This window comes from Heteronotia binoei, chromosome 10 (genome assembly GCF_032191835.1).
Source record: "Heteronotia binoei isolate CCM8104 ecotype False Entrance Well chromosome 10, APGP_CSIRO_Hbin_v1, whole genome shotgun sequence".
NCBI lineage: Eukaryota > Metazoa > Chordata > Lepidosauria > Squamata > Gekkonidae > Heteronotia > Heteronotia binoei.
The window spans coordinates 53,754,478-53,779,382 of NC_083232.1; the positions used below are offsets into that span (position 1 = coordinate 53,754,478).

At 40.1% G+C, this 24,905-nt stretch overlaps 1 protein-coding gene across 1 annotated transcript in view; it reads left to right on the forward strand.

The window, feature by feature from the left end:
- DNAH11 (dynein axonemal heavy chain 11) overlaps window positions 1-24,905 on the forward strand; it is a 279,382-nt gene that overhangs the window by 205,890 nt on the left and 48,587 nt on the right. Inside the window, exons 62-65 of the mRNA XM_060247705.1 lie at window positions 4,517-4,651; window positions 17,583-17,756; window positions 18,242-18,477; window positions 19,627-19,749. Of these exons, the coding sequence (XP_060103688.1) occupies window positions 4,517-4,651; window positions 17,583-17,756; window positions 18,242-18,477; window positions 19,627-19,749 (668 nt within the window). The remainder of the gene's footprint in view (window positions 1-4,516; window positions 4,652-17,582; window positions 17,757-18,241; window positions 18,478-19,626; window positions 19,750-24,905) is intronic.

The window sequence follows — 24,905 nt, forward strand, 5'->3', positions numbered from 1 at the left end:
CTAATACCTCCACTGTTCCCATTCCCCCCCCCCCCCCATTTTCCTATACTGTTGAAAGCCTCAAGTACATTTCAAATGAAGATCTTTTCAACCTAATGTCATACTTCTTCCAGTCAGTTTGTAACCTTATTTGCACAAAACAAAAAGCTGTGATACATCAAGCGCTAGTTGAGTGTAATGCATTTTTGATGAATAATCTGTACAGAATCATATTTACAATAGCAAGAAATATTTGGGATACAGATTTTATTTGATTTTCCAATTGTCCAGTAAAACTGCTAGTGTGTTATATACGTCTATCAGTTTTGCTGCTCACGTAAGAGCTAGTGCATCTTAATCTCTGGTAGTTATTCTAAGTGTGTCAGCACCATTGTTGTCGTAGATGAACACTTTCTTCTTGAGAGTTTCACCATAATCTGTAGAAAATAAGGACATAATCCTTTTATACATTCTTGGAGGTATAGACATTCTGTGGATCTTCATGGCTGCTTTAAACATTAGTACATTTCAGTCAGGTAGCCCTTTCTTGCAAACGAGGTATGTTTCAACTTTACTAAGTTTAATAAGTTATTCCATGTAATTTTTTAATAACTTCTTCCATGTAATTTTTAAATTGAGATTAACTGCTTCATTCCAGAGCTGGACTATTATGGTATTCAACATAGAAACACGTGTTCTGCACTTTCTAAACCCCAACCAAAATTGGGTTACTATGTTGCCAGACCTTGCAAATGTTTACCTTTTTGTTGTTTTAATTGTACACTATCAGACTTCCTTGGTTATATGGGAATTTGTACCATGAAATAAGGGATCACAAGGTGGAGCTGAATTCCGCTCCCTCCAAATTACATATTTTATTTTGTGTGGAATTGACAGTTGCACAAGTTTATTTCAGTTGATTTTTTGTTTGTTAGCTTCCTCTTCTTGTTCTTTCCATTTAGCAGAATTGTACTGCAGTTTTCAACACTGAAGATTTTTTCCCTATTCCACTGTTATGGCCTTGGAGGATGTAATTTAAATACAGAAATAGAAATTCTTCAGATCAATGTCTGTGGGGAGTTTGTCAATATAGTATTTTTACATTCCCTGACATGTTTAGCTGATGTAGCATAACAAGCATTAATGTTATTTTCAGAGTAACACAAATCACTATAATTTGGATTTTGTCGTAGGATGCACAATGATCAGGATTGAGGTGAAGACTCCCACTCCCTTTCCTTGGAAAGAATCCAACAATATGTTTAAAGTATATTTCAGTTTTCAGCATTATTTCCTTTAGTTTTATAGGACTTGACATCAACCAGCACACCAGCAAAGGAAACATAAAAATAAGATACTAGTAACTGTTTTATTTATAATACAATATTATTAAAACATATTTTAATATTCTCAAGTATATTTCTCAGTCACAAAAACTAGAGAAACAACAGCAGATACATTCATATATATTAATATGCCTGCAGACAACTAGGGAACAGTGCTCTCCGTCAGAGTTGCATCCTCCATTCATAGGCCTCATCTATAATTGTCCTACAATTGTGGTTATAGAAGCATGTAAATTCCTCTTTATTTCAGATGGCATTTCCCATGTTTCTGTAAATATTTTGTTATCCATGTAGCATGTCACCATTTGCAGGTTTGTGCCTTGCGGTTTCAAAAATCAAGGCTGTGGATGGATCATTCAAAGTAGTCTCCAGCCAGTTTTTACTCCCACTTCATCATCATTACATTATGCAGGGAATTTAGTTGTTTTGCTGCTAAAAGGCAGCAAATTCCAGGCTCTCTGGATTCATGGATTTGTCATTCATGGTGATCCCTGTGGATGTCCTATGGATGTCAAAGAGCTACTGTATGTACCTTGTTTTGAGGCTTTTAAGTAAAAAACCCCCACCTTTTAACAGATTTGTTGTTAGCCATCTTGGGCTCCTAAAAGGAAAAGTAGGTTATAAATATTTCAAAAATAAACAAATTAAATATATTATCTAGGCATGGAAATTTTACATGATCTCCATAATGGAATGTTTGCATTTTCCATTATGTCTCCAAATTTGAAATTATCTGTAAAACTGATATCTACAGTCCTGGAAAAGATTTCCTTATCACAGCTTGAATTTTTGTACTTTGCAGCATAGCAATGACTAGGTTATTAATCAACAATTCATGTAACTGATAGTGCCCTCCTAAGCAGAATTATACCCATCTAAGTCCATTGAAGAGAGTGGACTTAGAATTGGTATAATCATACTTTGGATGCAGCTGCATTGACCAGATGTCTGCATGATGATCCTTAAAAAGTAATGATGATCCCCTGCAGTGTAAGTGTAAGATTTTTGTTGGCCAGGTTGCTTAACTGTCATCCTCTGTACTCTGGAACACCCAGTTACCAAAAGAGCAGTGTATCTGGTAAATATAGCAAGCCCTTCATAAAGCAACCCTCCATTGGGTCATCAAAAGTTGGTTCAGAACTGCACAACTTGTAACTTGCAATGTTAATGTACCACACACCAGCCCTGGACCTATCTGACTGATGGCCTTTCTACCCATCCCTGCAAATTGCAAAAACAGGACATTTATAAACTCTGTGATGGCACACTCTACTCAGCTGGGGTGTTTGGGGCTTGATGGGTCACAAGTCAAGAAGCAACCAATCAGAGATGGCTAGGAAAGATGGAGGAAAAAATTAGTTCATTGCTTCCCTAGAACAGAAGCAACCCTCGAAACTTAGATTATTGTTATTAAAAAATATTTATTTTCAGGACTGATTTTTCTAGAAAGAATCTTGCTCATCCTGTGTACAATTTTTGGCATAGGTGTATTCTTCATTCAGATATTTTAAAAGATGGTTCTCTATTAGCCTTCTTACTACTTACACATTCAAGACTTGTTCATAGTCCATTAAACATGATAGGATCACAGTTAATGTTCCACATTGCTCGAGTCTCCATTTTAAACTCTCTGAGGAGCCCATGGCATTTTGCCATGCAGAACGGGTCATCCTTAAAATCATTACCATAAATGCCTCCATAAACAAAATTGGATCAGCTACCTCATTACCCAGTAGAATTCCAGTCACACTTGCATATCTGGTTAACCAGGCATTCCAGCTGTTGCACTCCTCTCCCATTGTATAATATTCTCATTTATATTTCTCTGTGGCTTCCTGAACTAGCTTGTGGTAGCCCCTTGTCATATCTAAACAATTTATGAAGGGTTCTGGGGTTAGTAGACATTTGGATTTATAAAATAATTTATAATAACACTAGAAGTTGTGACATACAGATTACTACCAGGGACCAGTAACTTTGGATGTTTTATGTTACTGACAATTAAAAACACTGCAGTATGTGTGCATGGATTCTCTCATAAGTAGCTGAGGAAATATGTCCATTTCCAACAAAGCAGTCTGTGACTGTTCCCCTGGTCTGCACTAGTAAGGTGTTTTTAGAGCATCTGTAGTGTGATATGTAAATATTTTGGCTAAATTTAATATTATTTGTTACTATGTAGATTCAAATGGTCATTAATTCTGTTGTCTCAAAGCAACAAGCTGTCTGGGCTAAAGGTCTTTAGCATGAAAGATTGAAATGTCAGCAACTGAGACAGTAGCAACACGGCTGGTTCCAGGTTTTGAGGGGTAGAGAATACTTAGTGGCTCCCTTCCCTTCCTCTGTCAGCCACCAGGACTCTTGCTCGTATTCCCTTCCTGCCCCTACACCATGTACCCTGTACCTGCCTGTGCATCTTTCCTCAGCCTACTCATGACCCCTCCTGCCACTCATATTCACACCTACCTGTATGCCTTTTCCTCAACAGCACTGGGTGTTGTGTGTGGCTGGGAATGTAGTTGCTGTGACCATCAGGAGCATTAATAACAAAAACCACTGTGGCATTAGAGGTTCTGTCATAAGCATCATGCAAATGAAATAGCTGATCACAGTTTATTGGCTCACATGCAACAGTAAATTTTGCACACTACATTCAAGAGGTTAAGGGTTGTACCTGTGAAAGCATGAGCAGTGAGCTGCATGTTTTTAGTTGCTCTTAATAAAAGGTATTACATTGCATTTCTTTAGATTTATCAACAGGTCATGAGAAAAACCCATGCAAATCCTTCAGAAATTATTTAAACTTTAGCTAAGCCATAAACATTTTAAAATATTGTTTGACATATTTATTGACCATATTCTCCACAAATGTCAAAGTATTTGCCATAGTGATGAGTGACTTGTTGAACTACGTAATCGCACTTTAAATTCTTGTAAGTAACTACTTGTATGTTTCTTTCATTTTGATGAAGATTAATTTGGCTCAGTTTTGTTGATTTTAAGAGATTTATTGATGATGATGGGCAGAGCAAGCAGATGAGATGAAAGCAAAGTATATTGAAATGTAATAAATACTACATCACATGACTTCATCCTACTATAGTGGTGGGTCTTTTGGTGCTAGTTGTTATGAAAGTATGGAATGAGAATTGCCAAAGGTGCAATCAAAAACTGAAACTTCCTTTTGACAGGAACTGGGTCTCAATCTGCAGAAACTCACAGCATCATTTGAAGAAGCAACAGCGGAGAAAGTTAGATGTCAAGAAGATGTCAGTCGAACCAACAAGACAATTGAGTTAGCTAATAGGCTTGTTAAAGGACTTGAGGTAAGTTAGTTTTTCTTAATACCATCTGTATTAATACCATTTGTAACAGTGCTGTCCTGACCTGGATAGCCCAGGCTAGCCCACTGATCTTGGAAGCTAAACAGAGTCAGTCTTGGTAAGCATTTGGATGGGAGACCACCAAGGAATACCAAGGTCGTGATACAAAGGCAAACCACCTCTGAATGTCCTTTGCCTTGAAAACCCTGTGTGGTTACCACAAATTAGCTGTGACTTGACCATCAGAAAAAGAAAGAAAAGGAGTGCTAGTAAAATGAAATGGTATTGTAAAAGAAGGGGAAATGAAAGCTGGTTCTGAACCACAGCTTTCTTTGCTCAACCGCACAACAGAGCTACTGAGTCAAGCCTCTCTTCCTTCTGTTGGCTGAGGATCCTCCCCCTCCTTGTCTCCTGGGGAAGGAAAGAGACTTAGCTTCCTTTGCCCAGTTCCCTGGATCACATAGGAGAGATGCAAAGAAAGTACCATTAAGACCAACAGGTGCTAATGTTTTAAGCATGTTTTTTTTTTAAAAAAAGTCTTTAATAGTGTTTGTGTCCTTTATAAAATTTATATCTATACTATTTGGCTTTACATTTTATAACACACATGGCCTTCATGACAAATGAGTTTGACACCCCTGCTCTATCATGTCTCCCCTTAGCCATCTTTTTTCTAGACTGAAAATTCCTAGACTCTCCAGCCTTTCCTTACGGGAAAGGTACTCCAATCCCCAATCATCTTCACTTTTTCTGCAATGCCTGTTTTGAAATACAGAGCCCAGAATTCCACACTATTCCAAATGAAGCCACACCCATACAAGGGCAGTAGACTTTTGTAGTCAAATATGCATCACCTTACTTACCCATGTTGAACTTCATTTGCCATGTGGTGCTGCTCACCCAATTTAGAGAGATCCTCCTGTGGCTCTTCACAATGTGACATAGTTTTTGCCATCTTGAATAATTTGACTACTACATTACTCACCCTCAGTTCTAAACTATGTATGAAAAATATTTTTCGCTCCATAAGACGCACCTGACCAAAAGACGCACTTAGTTTTTAGAGGAGGAAAACAGGAAAAAAATATTCTGAACCAAATAGTGTAATAAAATGGCCTTGGGTCAGCCATCACTATCATAGGAGTTGTCCTCGAAAGGGCGGCTTCTGGGAGAGCTCTCTCAGCCTCACCTACCTCACAGGGTGTCTGTTGTTGGGGAGGAAGATAAAGGAAACTGTGAGCCCTTCTGAGATTCAGAGTATGGGTTCGGATATAAATCCAATATCACCATTATCTTTTGCTGCTGCTCTTAGGGAAGAGTTCATCCAGTCCATCACTGTGTCACACAGTGGCCAAAACCCAGGTGCTATCAGGATGTCCACCAGCAGGGCCAAAACTCCAGAAGCCCTCCCACTGTTGCTTCCAAAAAAAAAAAATGTCTCGGGCAAATTTAATGTTTATTTACATACTGTAACTGAAAAAGACGCCTCGGGAGCACTGGCCGCCATCACCGCGTGAAGACTTCCACCCCTCCTAGGCCACGCCCCTTGAAGCCTTCCTTCCTTCGGCACAAACGGGGCTGGCAAAAAGGCACCAATACTTGTGAATACTACGTGAGGAACACATAGTCTAAGTGCTGCAGACTCAGCGGACCTGGTCGCCAGCCCCAAGCCATGGGGCTCCTCCTCCTCTTCCTCCTGCTGGGGGGGGGGGCCTCCCAGGGCGGTTCAGCTGTTCCCTCCACCTTGATTGGATGGTGAGCTTGGGGTGGCCCAAAGTGAAAATCATGAGGATTCATGAGCATCCGTGGTCCAAAACCAAGTTTTTGTTCCATGGTGCTGACACGAAGCCATGGATCCACAATTTCTGGGGTGCAAACTGCCCATGGATATGATATGTGACTGCATGGTGATCTTGGGGGGATCCAAGGCAAAAATCATGTGGATCCATGAGGATCCGTGGTCCAAAACCAAGTTTTTGGACTTTGGCGCTGCCACGAAGCCGTGGATCCATGATTTCTGTGGTGCAAACTCTGCCCATGGACATGATATGTGACTGGATGGAGGGCTTGGGGGGATCCAAAGCAAAAATCATGAGGATCCATAAGGATCCGTGGTTCAAAACCAAGTTTTTGGTCCATGGTGCTGCCACGAAGCCGTGGATCCACGATTTCTGGGGTGCAAACTCTGCCCATGGACACGATATAAGAATAGATGGTGAGCTTTGGGGGATCCAAAGCAAAAATTATGAGGATCCATAAGGATCTGTGGTTCAAAACCAAGTTTTTGGTCCCTGGTGCTGCCACGAAGCCGTGGATCCATGATTTCTCTGGTGCAAACTCTGTCCATGGACATGATATAAGAACTGATGGTGAGTTTTGGGGGATCCGAAGCAAAAATCATGAGGATCTGTGGTTTGGAAACATGTTTTTTCAGTGCTGTGGTGCCACAAATTCGTGGAGGCATGATTTTTGTGGTCCTGCCTATAGTCTAAGAGAGGATCTACAACATGATGTTGGTTTGATTTCATTTCACCATAAAATCATATGAATTCATGAGGATCCCTGCTTTGGAACCCTGTTTTTGCATTGCTGAGGCGCCACGAATCCATGGAAGCATGATTTTTGTGGTCCTGCCTATAGTCTAAGACAGGATCTATAGAATTACAGTGGTTTTATTTCATTTCAATGTAAAAAATCATATGAGTTCATGAAGATCCATGTAGATCCAACTTTTCCCCTTTTCCTTCTTGAAGTACCCCCCCCCCCCCCCCGTCTCTCACCTGCCGGCTCTGGCTCTGGCTGAACGTTTGCAACTGCCGCTCATTCATCAGTTCCTTGGTGCACAGGAACTTGGAGATGAAGCCCACAGCCACGGCGATCTCGCGTATCATGCTGGCCCGGGTGTAAAGGGAAGGATGCATGGGGGCAAGGGGCAGCCAGCTCTGGTGGTTGAGTGAGAAGGCAGGGGGCAGAGGGGAGCGCGAGTGCCGGGGGTCAGGGAAAAAGAGGAGAGTTAGGGAAAGCACTGAGCGTGTTCAGAAAACTGAATTGAAAAGCTCCACCGAACTCATCTGCCTCTCGCTGATGTAGGAGGGCAGCAGCGACATTGACAAACACTTCAATCATCTCCCGTCTACGGCACGAAGGGGAGTGAGGGCGGAGGGAGGGGGCTCGGGCAGGAGTGATGTCATCTGATTGTAAACAAATAGAAAGAGGGAGAAGTTGGAGCTGCGTCGGCTGTCGAGGGTGGGAAAAAGCTGCAGCCTCAGTTTGGGAATGGAGTGTTTGTTGTTAGTAGAAAGAAGAGGCAGCAGCGCGAACTTCATCGCCAGAGTGGCAGCGGCCCTCTCGAAGAGACATTTCGACCAGTCTTCTTCACTGCCACCCCTCTGACTCCTCCAGAGCTATTCAGCTTGTTTACAATCAGATGGCATCTGGAGTTGCTTTTTTCAACGGAGTCTAGATGTTGTTTAGCTCCATACCAAGCGATGCTGCCTCTGCACCGGCTCGTCTTCCCGCCCCCTCAAAGAGGCGGAGGCTGGGCGAGGGCACTGAGGCGGCGCTAGAAGCCACGGAGCCGGGAAGTGGGGGGGGGGAATTGGGGCTGGGAGAGAAGCACGTCAGAAGTGCAGGGGGTGGGGGGGGCTGTCAGTATTCGCTTCATAAGACGCACACACTTCCCCCCCCACACTTTTTGGGGAGGGAAAAGTGCGTCTTTTGGAGCAAAAAATACGGTAAATAGCATTAGTTACAGTACTGATTCTTTTGGGACCTCACTGCTCACTTCCCTCCATTGTGAGAACTGTCCATTTATTCCTGCTTTCTTCTTTTTGCCATTTAATCAACTTTTAATCCAAAAGAGAATGTGTCCTGTTATCCCATAATTGATAAGGTTACTTAGGAGTCTTTGGTGAGGTAGCTTGTCAAAAGCCTTTTGGAAATCTATAATGTGTGCTATGTCACCGTTATCCACATGCCTGTTAACCTACCCAAAGAAATCTGAGAGGATAGTGAGGCAGGACTTCCCTTTGCAGATGCCATGTTGATTTTCCTTCAGCAGACTTATTTCCTCTTGTGTTCCTAATTATTGTCTCTTTAATAATATTTTCTACTAATTTACCTGGAACAGATGTTAGAGTAACTGGGCTGTAATTTCCTGGGTCCCCTTTGAACCCTTTTATAAAAATTGGGGTGACTTTGGGTATTTTCTAATCATTTGGCATAGAAACTGATTTTAGCAGCAAGTTACAACATATACTTGTTAGCACCTCACTAATTTCATATTTAAGTTCTTTAAGAACCTTCTGATGTTTGTCATCTGGGCCTGCAGATTTACTGGTTTTCAGTTTGCCTAATAATCTTAGAATTTCATCCCTTATCACCTCTATTTGACTCAGCTCTTCAGGCACCCTTCAGACATTTTTTAAATTTAATTTTATTCAATTTGTATCCAGCCCAGCCCTTCCCCTCCACACACACACACACAAACAGGCTTAGGCCAGTTCCATCATTAAAAAATTCACAATATTAAAAAAAAATTAAGTTAAAATATATCTAGAATTATTAGAACATTAACAGCTAACTGGTGCCTCAACAGGTAAACAGCCAATTGGGTCCCAAGAGGTCACTCAAATCTGAGGTCTCTGGAGGTGAGGCCTGATAAAAAGTTGCAGCCCACTGCCTCGCTAAAAGCCTGATGGAAAAGCTCCATTGTACAGGCCCTGAGGAACTGTAGTAGGTCCCACAGGGCTCTGATCTCTAATGGAAGCGCATTCCACTAGATAGGGGCCATGGCCAAGAAGACCCAGTCCTAGTCAGTGCACTTAGTTGGTAGTCCCTGGGGGCAGGGACCACCAGAAGATGTTGGTTTGTAGATTATAAAGGCCTGCAGGGCTCAAGTGGGAAGAGGCAGTCCCAAAGTTATCCTTCCTAATAACAAAACATCCTTCCTAATAACAGTGACTCCAGTTTGGATATGCCCCACACACTTTCCCCAGTGAAAATAAATGCAAACAGTTACTTTAATTTCTGTGCCGTCTTTCCATCTTCCTTAAGCGAGTATTTTATTCCTTTGTCGTCCAAAGGCTCAGCCACCTCCTTGGCTAGTTTCCTGCTCCTAATGTTTTTGAAGAAATGCTTATTGTTTGTCTTTGTCTGTTTGGCCTGTCTTCTGCCTGTTCCTTTACTGATAAGTTGTGTTACCATGACTGGGATTTGCTGTACTTTATTTAGTCAATTAAAAAAAAAAACAGAACGATCTGTCTTCCAATTATGTACAGTAGTAAGACTCATAGACCAGAACAATGTAAACCAGGAGCAGGTTTACTGCTTAGTAAATAATTTAGTAGAATATAATTTATATGTCTTTTCTTAAAGCTGTGAAAATCAATGCTTACGGAGTACATGTTAATATTCTTTTTAAAAAACAACCTGAAAATTCATGTAAGGAGCTTTGAAACATTTCAGAGAAGACCAGTTCCCAACAGGTCTCTATGGCCATAGCACTGGGTACTTTGAGGAAATTAACATTTAAAAGCATTGATTTGACATTTAATTTAAATCACTATGTATAATTTCCTTTTCCATCACTGGGGATGCTTAGGAAGTACATTTTCATATGTCCGAGAGGATGATCTTTCAAACCCCATCCACTAAACAAATGATCATTTTCACCAAATAAATCTTCCCTATCTCTTGGTCTATCTAAACAGGTAAAAGATTGATAATTGATACTTCTATTCCTAGAAGCAATGGAATGGGTAAACACTCTCCGTACTGAGAAACTCCCAAATAATTACATTTTAGAAGGGCCTATGAGTTTTGTAGTGGCCTTTCTTAGCAGTTTTCTTAATGGGCAACTGAGCCCCTAGACGTTGTGATGGGTTTGCTGCTGTTGTCTTTGCATCATATGCTATATATATGTCCCCAAGGAAAAGTCTCTGTAGCTAAGTCAATGTATCTGCACACAGCAGCGAATACTTTCTGACAGCATGGTCAGCCTCTGGTTAATGAGCACTGAGACTGAATAATCCTCAGGTCAGGTCTGAGTCATTTTGTATCCACCCACAATGCACTTAACCTTTGGATAAGTGGGCTACACTGCTTGTATTGTTTCTGCCTTACTTTCATTTTAAAAAAACCATTAATCTTTTAATAAGGACAAAATACACATCTAATAAAACCTCTGTACAGAATTCAGTTTTCTAATTATTTTTGTCTATAGAACAGTATTTTATATCAGAGTAGGTAATAATTTAATGGTCAGGATTGTTGTTATAAGGGTAATAATATGAAGCAGGAAAGAGTGATGTTGTAAGTCACTGTGGATTTCTATGTGATTGCCCCCCCAAACCATAAAAATGCAGTTATTTAAACTGAATTATGGAAATAATGGTGTCTGAACACAGTGGTATTAAGCCACTTCTAAGTAAGCATGCTTAAACCCTACTGAAGTGGAATTCAGTATTATTTTTGCATGCTTGTAAGGACTAGCACCCAGTGTAGTTCAAAAGTGGTTTGTGGGTTCACATGCCAGTTGGTCCATATTCACCTCTGTATCGTAGTCAATATGTGCCATTTATTCAAAGAAAATTCAGTTTTTATTATTTGCTTATAACTTACATACATTTAAAACATCATTGCACACATAATTACTAAAATTAAACAATCCACTTGAATAATCCTTAAACCACTCAGACCTTAACTCTTCAAAATTGTCATTCCTTTGGAAAGATGTAAGTTTAATCATAAGGTAAACCTCCTTTATCTTTCCTAACCAGTTGTTTATATCAGGATGTTTTTTGATTTCCAGTATTGTCAAGTGTGTGGCCATAATTAAATTCAACATTATAATTTGTAATTTCTTCGGAGTTTTTGGGAAATAGTTTAATGACATGATTTCTGGCTTAATACCTACCTTTCTACCTAGACCAAATCTCAGCAAAACAGCAATTTTTCTCCAAAACAGGACTGCTCTTGGGTAGAACCATCACATGTGGATGAAAGTGGCTGACTTAACATGGCAATACCAACATTCACCAGAACAGTAATTATAGATTTGTTTAATTAGCTTTGGGATCAAATATAATGGATGTATCATTTTATAGATTTCTCTAAAATTCATACAAACTGACAATGAAATTCCCAAACTTCTCTTGCAACTTCATTTTCTAAAGTTTGATTCCATTTATAAATAAAAATTTGGTATCATTGTTGTGAGATATTTAGACCATAAAGCTTATGAAACAAGTGTTTTGAATGCCAAGTCAGCATTTTTTCAAATTTACTTTTTTGCCTCATAGAGAAACCAAACCATTACATTTAGAATTATAAGAAAACTCTTCAATTGAAGATACTTGGACAAAGTAATCTGACCAGTACTTTTCCTTTTTATTTCTTCATATGGGATAATAGATCCAGAGACTATCAAGATGTGATAATTATCTAGTTCATGCTTCCCGTTTAGCCAGAGAAGATGACATATTTTTAATGACGTCCAGACAGGCCTATAGCTACAGGGGGCTGGGAGGGAGCAGGCCACTCTATAATAATAATAATAATAATAAAATTTTATTTATACCCCGCCCTCCCCGCCAAGGCAGGCTCAGGGTGGCTTACAGAATGTGGCAAGAGCCATGTTAAACAATAAAACAGTTATATTTAACCTCCCTTCCATGTGTAAGACCCCTCTGCTGGATCCAAGGAAAAGGGAGGGGGGAGAGAGTGGGAGAGAGACAGCGAGAGAGAGCAACAGAGCAAGAGGGAGCGCGTGACTGCAAAGCGGACAATGAGAAAAACAGAGTGAGCATCAGAGAGAGAGAAAGTGCAACTACAATGGGGACAAAGAGAAAGCAGCTGAGAGAGAAAGAGAAAACAGTGAAAGAGAGAAGCAGAGAGCGACTGCAATGGGACAGGGAGAGAGCAGCACAGATCGAGAGGCAGAGAGAGAGGACTACAATGGGGATTGAGAGATCAGCAGAGAGAGAGAACACAACAAGAGAGAGCAGCAGAGAGAGAGTGGGAGAGCGACTGCAAGGGGGACAGGGGGAGAGCAGCAGAAAGAGAGAGAAACAGGGAGAGAGGCCAAGCAAGAGAGAGAGAGACTGCAACGGGGACAGGTAGAGAGCAGGAGAGAGAGAAAACAGCGAGAGAGTGAGTGACTGCAAGGGGGATGGGGAGAGAGCAGCAGAGAGAGAGAGCGCAACTGGAACAGGGACAAGGAGAGAGCAGCAGAGAGAGAGAAAAAAACAGTGACTGTAAGATACACTGTAAAATAATCCCCTACCCCACCCCCTCACTCCATTTTTTATTTATTAAGGTGTCAAGCACATGATGGGAACTCTCCCCCCCTTTTTTGGGGTGAGAGAGAGCTGATATGGGGAGGGCTGGCTGCTGGAGGGAAGCAGCAGCCAAGCCCCACCCCCTAACAATTTTTTTATCTCCCGGGCTCCTCCACCCCAAATTTTCTGGCTACTGGGCTGCGTCCAGATCTCTGGGAACAGAGGTCAGTAGTGAAATCCCAGAAGAAAACTGCTTCCCATATTTATCCTAGATCTTCATCAAATGTTAGCTATAACTACCCTTTTAATGTATGTTCTTCTTAAGAACTGGAATGGCCCATAAAACGGTTCTAAGTGATGTGTTTTGCTCAATTACTAGTTGTGATGAGGTATTTACATATTAATTCTTAGTGAACAAATAATATTAAATTCAATAATGCAGTACTGGTGAAAGATGAATAGGTTTATATCTAGCTAGTATGTCAGTTCAACGTTTTAAAATTCCTGACACCTTTCCATTACTAGCAAAGAAAGCTGCCTTTCCTCACTAAAAATTAACTACATTTTCCCATGTAGAAGGCTGCCAATAATTTAAGTTTGGCAATCAACAGTTAAAATTATTTCTATTCAAAATAGTAATATTAATGGCAGTATGCTACCTGCAATTCACTTACTCCAGAGTAGTATTAGAAAAAGAAGGAACTTCAGTTTGGGTCCAGACTAAATTGGCATTCTCCCTTCCTTCTGCCGAAGTGTTTCTTATGCCCCAGGAGCAGTACTTCATGGAGATCAGGAAGCACAAAAATTCTGTTCTGATCATTTAAAAATGTTTCCAGTGCATTGTGTTGCATCACATTAGATCAACAGGAATATACAGTTTATGTAGGCATAAAATGTTTCCAAACGATAAAAATAAATACTTGTTCCAGTTTATGGGGCCCTGTTTTGCTTTACTTAAAACCTAAGTGCTACTCAATAAAAACTATTACTAAAAGGTGACTCCCCCCCCCGAAAAGTGCTGTTGTATGAGCTAAGAAAGAAAAAAAATATATAACAATTAATTGAGAGCATCACCTCTTTTCCTCAGAGAATAAATGCTTTTTGACTTGAACAGGAGATGGTTAACTTCTGAAAAGCATCAAGACTGATGATTTTGTCTATATAGCATTGACCTGGAAGCTCAGCCATTCAGACTAATAAATCAGGCAATTTATATTTAATCATTAACTAACTCCCGAGCTGAACAGCTGTTCAAAATTAGAAATGGGTCACCCCGGCCAGGATGATATTACAGGCAATCTATAATGCATTAGAATAAAATTATAGTGATTTTTAACTGTCTGGAAATTTATTACACTGCATGTTCCAACTCTTAAACTCTTGTTAGCCAATGTCACTTGTGATTTATGATGCTTGGGTGGTACAGTAAAATTACTGAAGATTTAAATAGATGATCATTCTATGTTTAGTAAATCTTCAAATTTCAAAACTAGTTTGGAGAATGAGGTGGGTGCACTTTATTGTTTATGACTTTCCAGCCAGTGACAACAAGGGATAAAAATGGATAAATCAAAAGTCCTCTTTCCAAATGAATGAGGCTGTTGCATGGTTCACTTCAGTTGCGATTTAAGAAAGATTCTAATGCAGAATTCTTTAGAGTGAAATAATGTGGAATTGCTGAAGAAATAATTTGTACTTTTAAGCAAAACCTATTCTTGTCTCCTTTTTATACATACTTTCTGCTAATCAAAATTAGAGTCCCATTCAATAACTTAGTAACTTCAGATGTCAGAGTCATTTCAACATAGAGAGAGTGTAATGTATAATGTAGTGGGATATCTTGTCAGACTAGCAAGACCTGTGTACAGATCCTCAATCACAGCTTAATTATTATGCTGCCTAAAAGACTGAACCGCTCCAATGTATAAAAGTAGTAATAATTTGTAAATACAACTGTACAGCAGTAAGTGTAACTCTTACTAAATGTTGGAAAGGTCCTGAGTAATAACTAGGATGGACACAAACTGGAAAAATGAGGTTTAGTTCATGGCTGAACCACAAAATGAACAAGGAGGGGTTGGTTCACAAACGAAACCAGTTCATGGTTCATGGCTGGCAAACCTTGTTTATTTATTTGTTTAGTTTATTCCTGTTTAGGCTCAAGGCGGGTTACATGTTCATGTATATACATGAAATATAAGGTAGTGCTGCCCTTTTAAAGGTTTTTTTCAGAAAGTCTGTACCAAACTGTATTGTCAACAGCTGGTACACCATATGTGGCTTCCTTTCCTGAAATCACAAAAAGTATGCTTTTATATTTTTTTCTGCTCAGCTGTTTTGGGCTGTCTTGTGCAGTCTTTTTAAACTTTAAAAGGACTGTAGAAGACAGCCCAAAACAGCTGAGTGGTAGGGAGCATCTCCCCAGTGCTCAGCTGTTTTTCTGGCTGTCTTGTGCAGTCCCTTTAAACTTTAAAGGAATTGCAGATAATAGCCTGAAACAGCTGAGAGGCAGGGAGCACCTCCCCATGATGCAGCTGTTTTTTCAGGCTGTCTTGTGCAGTTTTTTTAAAGGGACTGAACAAGACAGCTTGAAACAGCTGAGCGGTGGAAAGCACCTCCCCACCACTCAGTGGTTTTTGCTGCTTTCAAGGAGAACAGAAAGCGGGTTTAAATCCCTTTAAACTCCTGCTTTCTGCTCTAACCACAAACCTCCACAAATTTCTTTAAAAGTTCATGGCATTTGTGACTGTAGACCTGTCACAACCTTCTGTTCGTGAACCACAAACGGAAAAATTTGTGATGAATTTGGGGTTTTGTTTCAGTTTGTGCCCATCCCTAGTAAAAACCATTTTGAAAACCATGCAGTTATTTAGCCATATATCATTTACATCAATATAGTCACCCTAGTAAAGTAACATAACTTTCTAACAGAATCCATTGTTGTAGGTGAGTAACTATAACTGTTACTTATCTGCAACAATGTACTATGTTAGGGAGTTAGAGAGACTTGGGGGCTGTCTGTAATCAAGTAGAACCTACTGCCAAAGACCTCTGAGAAAGAAATATTACCTGGACTGATTCTTCAGTATTTCTAATGTATCTTTTTCATTCTGCCCCTTCCTTCATGGAACCAAGGGTGATATATATGGTTCTCCCTCCCCAGTTTTCTCCTCACAATAACCTGGTGAGGTAAATTAGTCTGAGAGAGAATGACTGACCCAAGATCACCCAAGTTCAAGAGACCTGAACCCACACCTCTCAAATTTCAGTCTTGACATTCTAACTGCTATACCACACTGGCTCCTCTCATCCTCTTGGAGAGGAATGACAAGTGGAGTGCCTCAAGGATCTGTCCTGGGACCTGTTTTGTTCAACATCTTTATAAATGATTTGGATGAAGGAATAAAGGAAATGTGTATTGAATTTGCCAATGATACTAAATTGGAAGGGGGTGTAAATACAGTAGAAGACAGAGTTTCCGGCTCAACATTAGGAAGAACGTCCTGACGGTTAGTGGTTCCTCAGTGGGACAGGCTTCCTCGGGAGGTGGTGGGCTCTCCTTCCTTGGAGATTTTTAAACAGAGGCTAGATGGCCATCTGACATCCTGTGAATTTAGGGGGAGGCATTTGTGAGTTTCCTGCATTGTGCAGGGGGTTGGACTAGATGACACTGGAGGTCTCTTCCAACTCTGTGATTTTATGAAAAGCTTATGCTTTGATCTGTTAGTCTTTAAAGCATTGGAAACCCCTTTATGATTAAGGGGGATCGGTTTAAGTCAAATTGAGACCAGTTTGGAATTCAATAAGGAATCTATGAGCTTGGTTATCTAAAATGTGGGCACCTTTCCCCCTTCCTACCATTTTGGAATTTGATCAATATTAGATGGAATTCTATTATTATTATTTCCAACTTTTTTTAATTCAAAAAACCTTGAAATACAAACAGTAAAACAATCGAAAAACATGCAATATTTAGATGGAATTCAATGTGTTATTAGATTCTCTCCTCCTTGGTTTCTAAGCCAGAGCTGGATGTATGTGTGGATGAAGAGAAAAAATGTTAGCTGCTCTTGCATGGCCAATAACATCAAAGGCGTCAAAGATTTCCTGGAAGGTCACACCATATAGCAGGAGTGGCCAACGGTAGCTCTCCAGATGTTTTTTGCCTACAACTCTCATCAGCCCCAGCCAGCAATCTAATTCAAAGTGTTATTAGATTCTCTCCCCCTTGGTTTCTGAGCCAGAGCTGGATGTATGTGTGGATGAAGAGAAAAAATGTTAGCAGCTCTTGCATGGCCAATAACATCAAAGGCGTCAAAGATTTCTTGGAAGGTCACACCATATAGCAGGAGTGGCCAACGGTAGCTCTCCAGATGTTTTTTGCCTACAACTCCCATCAGCCCCAGCCAGCATGGCCAATGGCTGGGGCTGATGGGAGTTATAGGCAAAAAAAATCTGGAGAGCTACCGTTGGCCACCTTCCCTATTGGAACTATTCAGGTATCTGACTGGTGGACCACATCCAGTAGTGGTAGCTATAGATTCTGTAGCCTCTTCCCCAAAAAGTCTGAATAACTGGCCAGTTCTGAATGTAAATAGAAAACGTATAATTATGTATATGTTTACACTTTTTTGTTTTACAATTTTATCTTGCAGTCTGAAAAAGTTCGCTGGAACCACTCTGTTAAAGTATTTGAAGCACAAGAAATAACAGTGTGCGGGGATGTTCTGTTAACAGCAGCTTTTATTTCTTACGTTGGACCCTTTACCAAACTGTATCGTCAACAGCTGGTACACCATATGTGGCTTCCTTTCCTGAAATCACAAAAAGTATGCTTTTATATTTTTTCTTATTTAAACATTTCTGTCCTGTCTTTCTCTCCATCCAAAATGACTTACAAATAGTTTGTATCAAATAGGAACCATGCACAAATTTTTGAAGCAATGTAAACCATAAATAAAACATTAATTCATCAACCCTGAAGTATAATTCCTCCACCCACACAAATAACTATCTGACAAAAATTCTCAGCCTCTATCCAAAACCACCTTAATAATAATAATAATAATAATAATAATAATAATAATAATAATAATAAAGGTAGCCCAGTATAGAGATTTTACATATTTGGGTTCTGTTTAGCATCAGATTATTCTGTTCAGAGAAGTGACAAGTTCTGGTCCACTATCTGTCTATTAAGAAGTAATTGAATGTGTAGTGTTGTTGACTGTTTTGTTTCTACTCTTATCCACAATCGTATTGTGGAAACTATCTTGTTAACTTAAATATAGCTATATTTCTGTTTGATTCAAAGATTCCCATTTCAATCACTGAAGATATAGACTTGACTGCCATGTTGACTGATGATGCAGTGATTGCGGCATGGAATAATGAAGGGCTGCCTAGTGATAGAATGTCAACAGAAAATGCTGCCATTTTTACTAACTGCGAACGCTGGCCACTGCTGATAGATCCCCAGCTACAAGGCATCAAATGGATAAAGAATAAATATGAAATGGACCTTAAAATCACACATCTAGGACAAAAGGGGTATGTGCATGTTTAAAAAACATGTCTACATATTGTATTCATAAATGGTAATGTGATGCATTTTCCTGTCCATCTGAGAGTGTTTTTAACCTATATATGACAAAGTTGACATTGCTTTTTTGGAACAGGTTTTCTGTCATTTCTTTTAACTCTGTGCCTATCAAATCTGCCAATACAGAATCCTCCTAATCCTTCTTATAAACAACAAGTGTTCTATGATAATGTATCTAGCTGTTAAGTGTGCTACAGAAGATGCTCCCTGGGTGGTATTCTCATATGCTATAAGTGAGAGTTCTCTTTGTTTTAGGTTCTCTCTCTAAGCCAAGCACACAATTGTTTAAGCTTTCCTAAGTATAATGAGGACAAAGTGTCCTCATTGCATTCTGTTTAGTTTTCCCAACAGAGAGAAACGGTATCAAAGATAAAAGAGAGGAGCAAGGACATGTAATCTTAACAGCATGATGTTTCCAGGTGCACTGGGGATGGTATTCCTAGTAAAATAAAAGCTTAACCTGATACATGGTGCTTTGCATTAATTTATGTGGAACAGTGCTTCTGACAAAGTATAGGTAGGGTGTTCGTCACTGCTCTGGTGCTCAGACTGTTCAAAATAGGAAAGGGGAAGTGGAGAAGCACATGCATCCATTGATAACACTCCACACTTCCCTCTTCTAGAATATAGAGAGAAGTTAAATAGGAGAAAAGTTAAATAGGTATTCACAAAGCAGTGATATGGTGTAACGTGCTCATGTAAATGGATTTTTCAGTTACCTTGTGTTGCCTGCAACTACACCAGCCAGCCACCAATGTTAGATTTTGTCACTTTCTACTGAGTGTTAAAGCTGCAGTACAGCTCACGACCTGAGTTTGATCCCTGGTGGAAACTGGGTTTTCAGATAGCTGGCTCGAGGTTGACTCAGCCTTCCATCCTTCCGAGGTCGGTAAAATGAGTACCCAGCTTGCTGGGGGAAAAGAGTAGATGACTGGGGAAGGCAATGTCAAACCGCCCCGTAAAAAGTCTGCTGTGAAAACATTGTGAAAGCAACATCACCCCAGAGTCGGACTGGTGCTTGCACAGAGGACTGACATGTATTACCTCAACCCCAGTATCCCTTTCTGATGTCTCTCTATTTTTAATTTTATGTGAAGGTTCTTAAAAACTATTGAAAGAGCTTTGACTTCTGGAGATACAATTCTAATTGAAAACTTGGATGAAACAGTAGACCCTCTACTTGATCCTCTGCTTGGAAGAAACACAATTAAAAAAGGAAAGTAAGTGCATTAAAGAAGAAGCAAAGGGCATAGAATCATTTCTCTATCTGTGACTCATAGTTCTTAACCATAATTATCTTCTCTTACCAAAATTTATTTTGCTGCTTAGAAACACAAGGCAACTGAAAAATATGCATAAAACAAGAATAGAAATTACATTTGAAATTTGGATGTGGAAGTACAACACATATTGCACAAGAATCTATGTTCATATACATACCAGGACTCTTTAAAACTGTTTTAAATTATATATTGTCCATGGGCACATGTGTGGCAATAGACTTCCATATACTCTGTTATTATTTATATACCATCACTGGTATCCATGGCTCTTCACAGAGTACAAGAAGGCAAGTTCTGCCCCAGAACGCATGTAGTCTAAGACAAAAAAGGCAGTGGAGGTTGGTAATGATAAACAGATGAAGAATGATTATTCATTCCAGTTGTACTTCCTGAAGCTTAGTTTAAGTAAGGAATGAAGACCAGAAGATTGTGCCAAAGGAGGTAAGTGAGATGACCACATAGTTTTCTGGGTGGAAATTCTAGGGCAGTAAGAGAGAATGGGTGCAGTTTAACTGGGTGGAGTTTATCTAAGAGAGGTGGAACTGGAGGAACAAATTTTTAAGACAAAGCACGTCTCACAATATGAGAGTAAAGAGATGAGGAAGGGCAAGGCCATGAAAAGTTTTGAAGATAAGGACAAAGAACTTGTGCTGGATCTCTATTGCTTGAACAGAATGGCAAGACAGTTGGATGATTTTGTTGCAGAGAGATTAGTAGGGTGAACTGGAGACTTTTTGTAGAAGGGGGGTAGAGAGAGCCATATTTTCCTAATGTTGAAAATGGAGACGCAGCATGAATTAGTAGCAGTCTAACTGTGGGAAATAAAAGAGAGCTAGGGTTTCATGCTACTCTGTGAGATGGATAATGACTGTCAGTTAATGCAGAGTACCAAGAAGAAGAAAGCTTAAGAGAAAAGATGAGCAGTTCAGTCATGGTCATGTTAAATTGAGACTGCTATGAAAAATACAAGTGGGATCAGATATGTAGTTGGAGATATGAAAATAGATGGGGTGAAGATCAGGGTAGAAATGTAGAGTTAGATTATCAGCAGCATATAGCTGGTATTTGGATTTGACATATCAACTAAGGACAGTATGTAGAAAGAAAGTAAAAGAACCAAGGGGAGATCCCCAGTGACCTCAGTGAAGAGAGGGAAAGTAGAAGAGCAGCAACTTTGTGTGCCATGGGAGTCAAGGAGAAAATATGGTATAATATTAAAATCAGAAAACAGGTAAAAGAAAATGAATAAAGATATGAGATGATCATTATTTTGGTGATGACAGTTTTAGTAGAGTGCAAAGGCAAGAAAGAGTCCAAATTATAGAGAAGAACTGGAGCAGAGAAAATGGAGGTAGCATAAGTAGGCAGGAGTTTGGTTGTAAAAGATTAAAAGAGAGATTAGCTGACAGTTGAAAAGAACACATGGGTGAAAGGATGACTTCTTGAGAATATGAGACATAGTGCAGGCCCTGGCAAAGTTTCTGTGTCTCTAAGGACTAGCCCAAAAATGTAGGCGCTAAACTCATCTTTCATTCTTCAGAGTTTTGTTTACTAATTACCATATTTTTCAATTATGCAATCACAAAGCCTAATCATGACTTTTCTCAGTTTCTCATAGTGTTATTAAAGCTATGACAAAAGTATTGTATAAAATAAATAGGGCTAGCCTAACCCAAGCCTAACTTCTCCCCTGTTTCTTACATTAAGCAACTATTAAGAAATAAATTGATCCACTTCTATTGAATGGTGTAAAGTTAACATATAAACAAGCAGTGACAAGACCTCCATGCGCATTTATTTTTGAAAAGTATTTCATTTTAAATAAGTTGCTTTACAAACACAAATGAGTGCAGTTACAATCATGTTTCAAAGAAATACAAAAAGTTTACAATAACAGGATAAATGAAGAGGGGAAAAGGAATCAGCAAAATTGTGACAGTTTACCAATTATTAATCATTAAAATATATTCAGTTTATACTTATCAAAACTTACAGACTCGAGTGAGTTTAATCAAATATTAGGAACCAGATTTTATTTCAGTATCTCACAAAAAGAACTCTGGCAGCTGTAATTAAACTTAAACAGATAAGCTGTAATCCTTTTGGTATCATGGATCCTTAATTAAGCAAAAAAAACTTATGGAGTCATAGGAATTACCCTATCAAGACCAATATTAACCAACTCCTCTATCCTTGCCCAGTACTTCTACACTGTAGAGTCAAGCATGCACGCGTATTTTTATGCCATAGAACAAAACATATTCCGATGTGAAATAATAAATAAGCTTTGTATTTCTCATTGAGAGACAATAACAATCATTGCTAAAAATACTAGGGACCACAGTGAAATTTCTAAGCTCCACAACAACCTGATACCCGGGATTTGTCAAGCTTTGACACAATGGCATATTTGAATGTAATGGGGAAGGGGTCAGTTATAGTAGAAGAGCAGTTATAGTGTGGAGGGATAATGGTGGGGAAATGCCAACCAGAAGGAAATAGTAGTTTAGTAGTGCTTGGTAAAGGCTTAGATGAGGACAGTAGCTTAGTCAACTAGTCAAGTGAGCATGGAAAGACTGGAGAAAACCAAGCTGATCAACTCTTCTGGCATCAACAACTGGCTTTGGCTCACGATTCCCTCCCCTTGCAAATGGACAGCAGTGCAATAGGAGGCAATTTGTGAGCTGACGCTGATCATCATTGCTACTTGAAATGTCTGCACCAAGTGGCTTCTGAGACACTGGCTGAGTTCATGGGGCTTGGCTCTGTTTCCTGTTGGCTGTCTGCAGCCTTCCAGTACGGTGGCTTCCTAGGACATTCTCCTTTAAGTGAAGTCATTCTGCTCTGCAAATGAAATAGGAGGCAATGATTAAAGGAAGTGCAGGAAGAGTAAGAACTAGAAGAGGAAGAAATTATGAGGGAGAGAAGTAGAAACATCAGAGCAAATCATTTTGGTATTATCACTGAAGATGGAAGCAAGCTCTTGAACTGAAAGCAAGGAAGATAGAGGTGTTAAGGCAAGTCTTAGCAAAGGAAATCAGCATTGAAGTGTTTCCCAAAGTGTGGGCGATATTGCCCCGTGGGGGGTGCTGAAACAATCCAGGGGGGCAGTAGTAGCCTTGGGTGCAGTTGGGGGGCGGTGAATAAAAATAAGGGGGCGGTAGAAGCATAAAGGAAGAAGAGAAGAGGGTGGGAGGTGTCAAAGCATCACGTTTCTGGGTCCAGAATTTCTAATTTAGATAAACATTCCAATTAACAAAAATAGAGGGTTCCTTTTTGTCTGCTACTTAGTGTGAATTCACCCGATTAGACTAGTAATGACGACCAGAACTCCATCCAGTTAAAATATAAGAAGGATGCCGTTTATTTACAAGACAATAAAAAGAGGTGTACAGACAAACAAGAAACACAGAAACAAAAAACCTTGCTAGTCTATCCTAGCCAATACTTGTTACAACAGCTTCTCAAGGTTGCTTTCAGTTTCTCTCTCAGCAATACAGTTTAAATCAGGACAGTGGAAGCACTGAGGCAATTGCACAAACCTCTCTGAAGAGTTCCAACCTGTAGCTTTCTCCTCACAAAGTTTTCTGCAGAGCATCAAACTTCTTACAGTCCTCTGGTTACCCGTTGATTGCTTCTGTTGATTTCAGCCAACTGCAGTGCTTCAGACACAGTGTTTTCTGCAGGGCCAGCACATGGGACTCAGCAGGGTAGGCAACCACCTAGGGTGCCACCCTGCCAGGGAGCGCTGCTGGGCACCCCCTTACTCCCCATTCCCATGTGGCACAATTGTGCCAGCTAGCAGGCAAGCCGAGAGCCCTGGGCGAACGTTCTCTTTTCTTCACAGAATGTCACAGGGCGTTGCAGGGCAAACATTGCCTTTTCTTCACAGAGCAAACATTGCCTGCACTTGTCGAAGACTTCCAAGGAAGCCTCTGAAGAGCGCCCCATTTTACTGCTCCCTGCTGCTTTCAATATGGGTTAAAAGTGGCTGGGTGGCAACACCTTCCCATTGCACTAGTTGGAGCTGACGAGCGCAATGGGAAGGTGCCGCCCACCCAGCTGCTTTCAATACGAAAGCCTAGAGTGGTAGAACCCCTAGCGCCAGCGCTGGTCTTCTCTTCCTCAAATACCTTTCAAAATATCCCTGACTGGCTGTCAAAGTGCTAGAATTGCGCAACCAATCATTGGTACAAAACAACCAATTTAGCTGGGTCCGTCTAGATCTTCTGTCAAATACCTGTCAAACTAGATGGCCTCCTGTCAGTTGGAACAGAAATTTCAAAAATTCTCTGTGAGTGCGAATGTTACTATAGTTGATTTTATAAAATAATTTTAGAATTTCACACTTTAAAGTGTCTTCTTTACAACATCTTTATTTACTCTGTGTGCAAATATGTCACTGCATCTTTTAGTCCACTTCTTGAAGGTAGATTTCCAGGGGGGTGCTGGGTAATTTTTTTTCTGAAAAGGGGGCGCTAGGTCAAATAAGTTTGGGAACCTCTGCTGTTGAGGATTCTTAAAATTTCAGGAGATGTGAAAGTGTTGCATAAGCTGGTAGGTGACAGAGGGAAGGAAAAAAATGGTTCAGGGCTCCTCTGGCTCCAAACTGCCCTGTCTGTTGTGAATAATACTTTGTATTGTGACATCATTGCTTGATATCACAATGCCTGTTAGGAGGGAATGAATCAGAAAAGCTTATGGCTAGTGTTAGACGGAGGACTTTCAAGGGCACATTGTAGCTTAGTACACTACAGTGCAAAGCACCTAGAAATGCCATCTGCTTATGAAACCAGAGCAACAATCCTCAGCTTTTCCGCACCCAGAACCCATCTTTAATGCTGGAACCTGCAAGCATATTACAGAAATTCATTTGCTAGACTCATGACAGGAACAGACGGAGCCAGAGTTGTAACCTCACTGTTGGGGAGGGAAGCTCTGCACAGCAAGCATCCATGGAGCATTTATAGACTAACTGGCAGGGGCAAGGTAGGCCAGCCAGACCAAGGGAAGTGAAAGAAGGCAAAGGAAAGTTGTTCTGGGAACGAAGGTCTTTAAACTTGCCTGTGGGTAAAAGAATTCTCTTCAACATG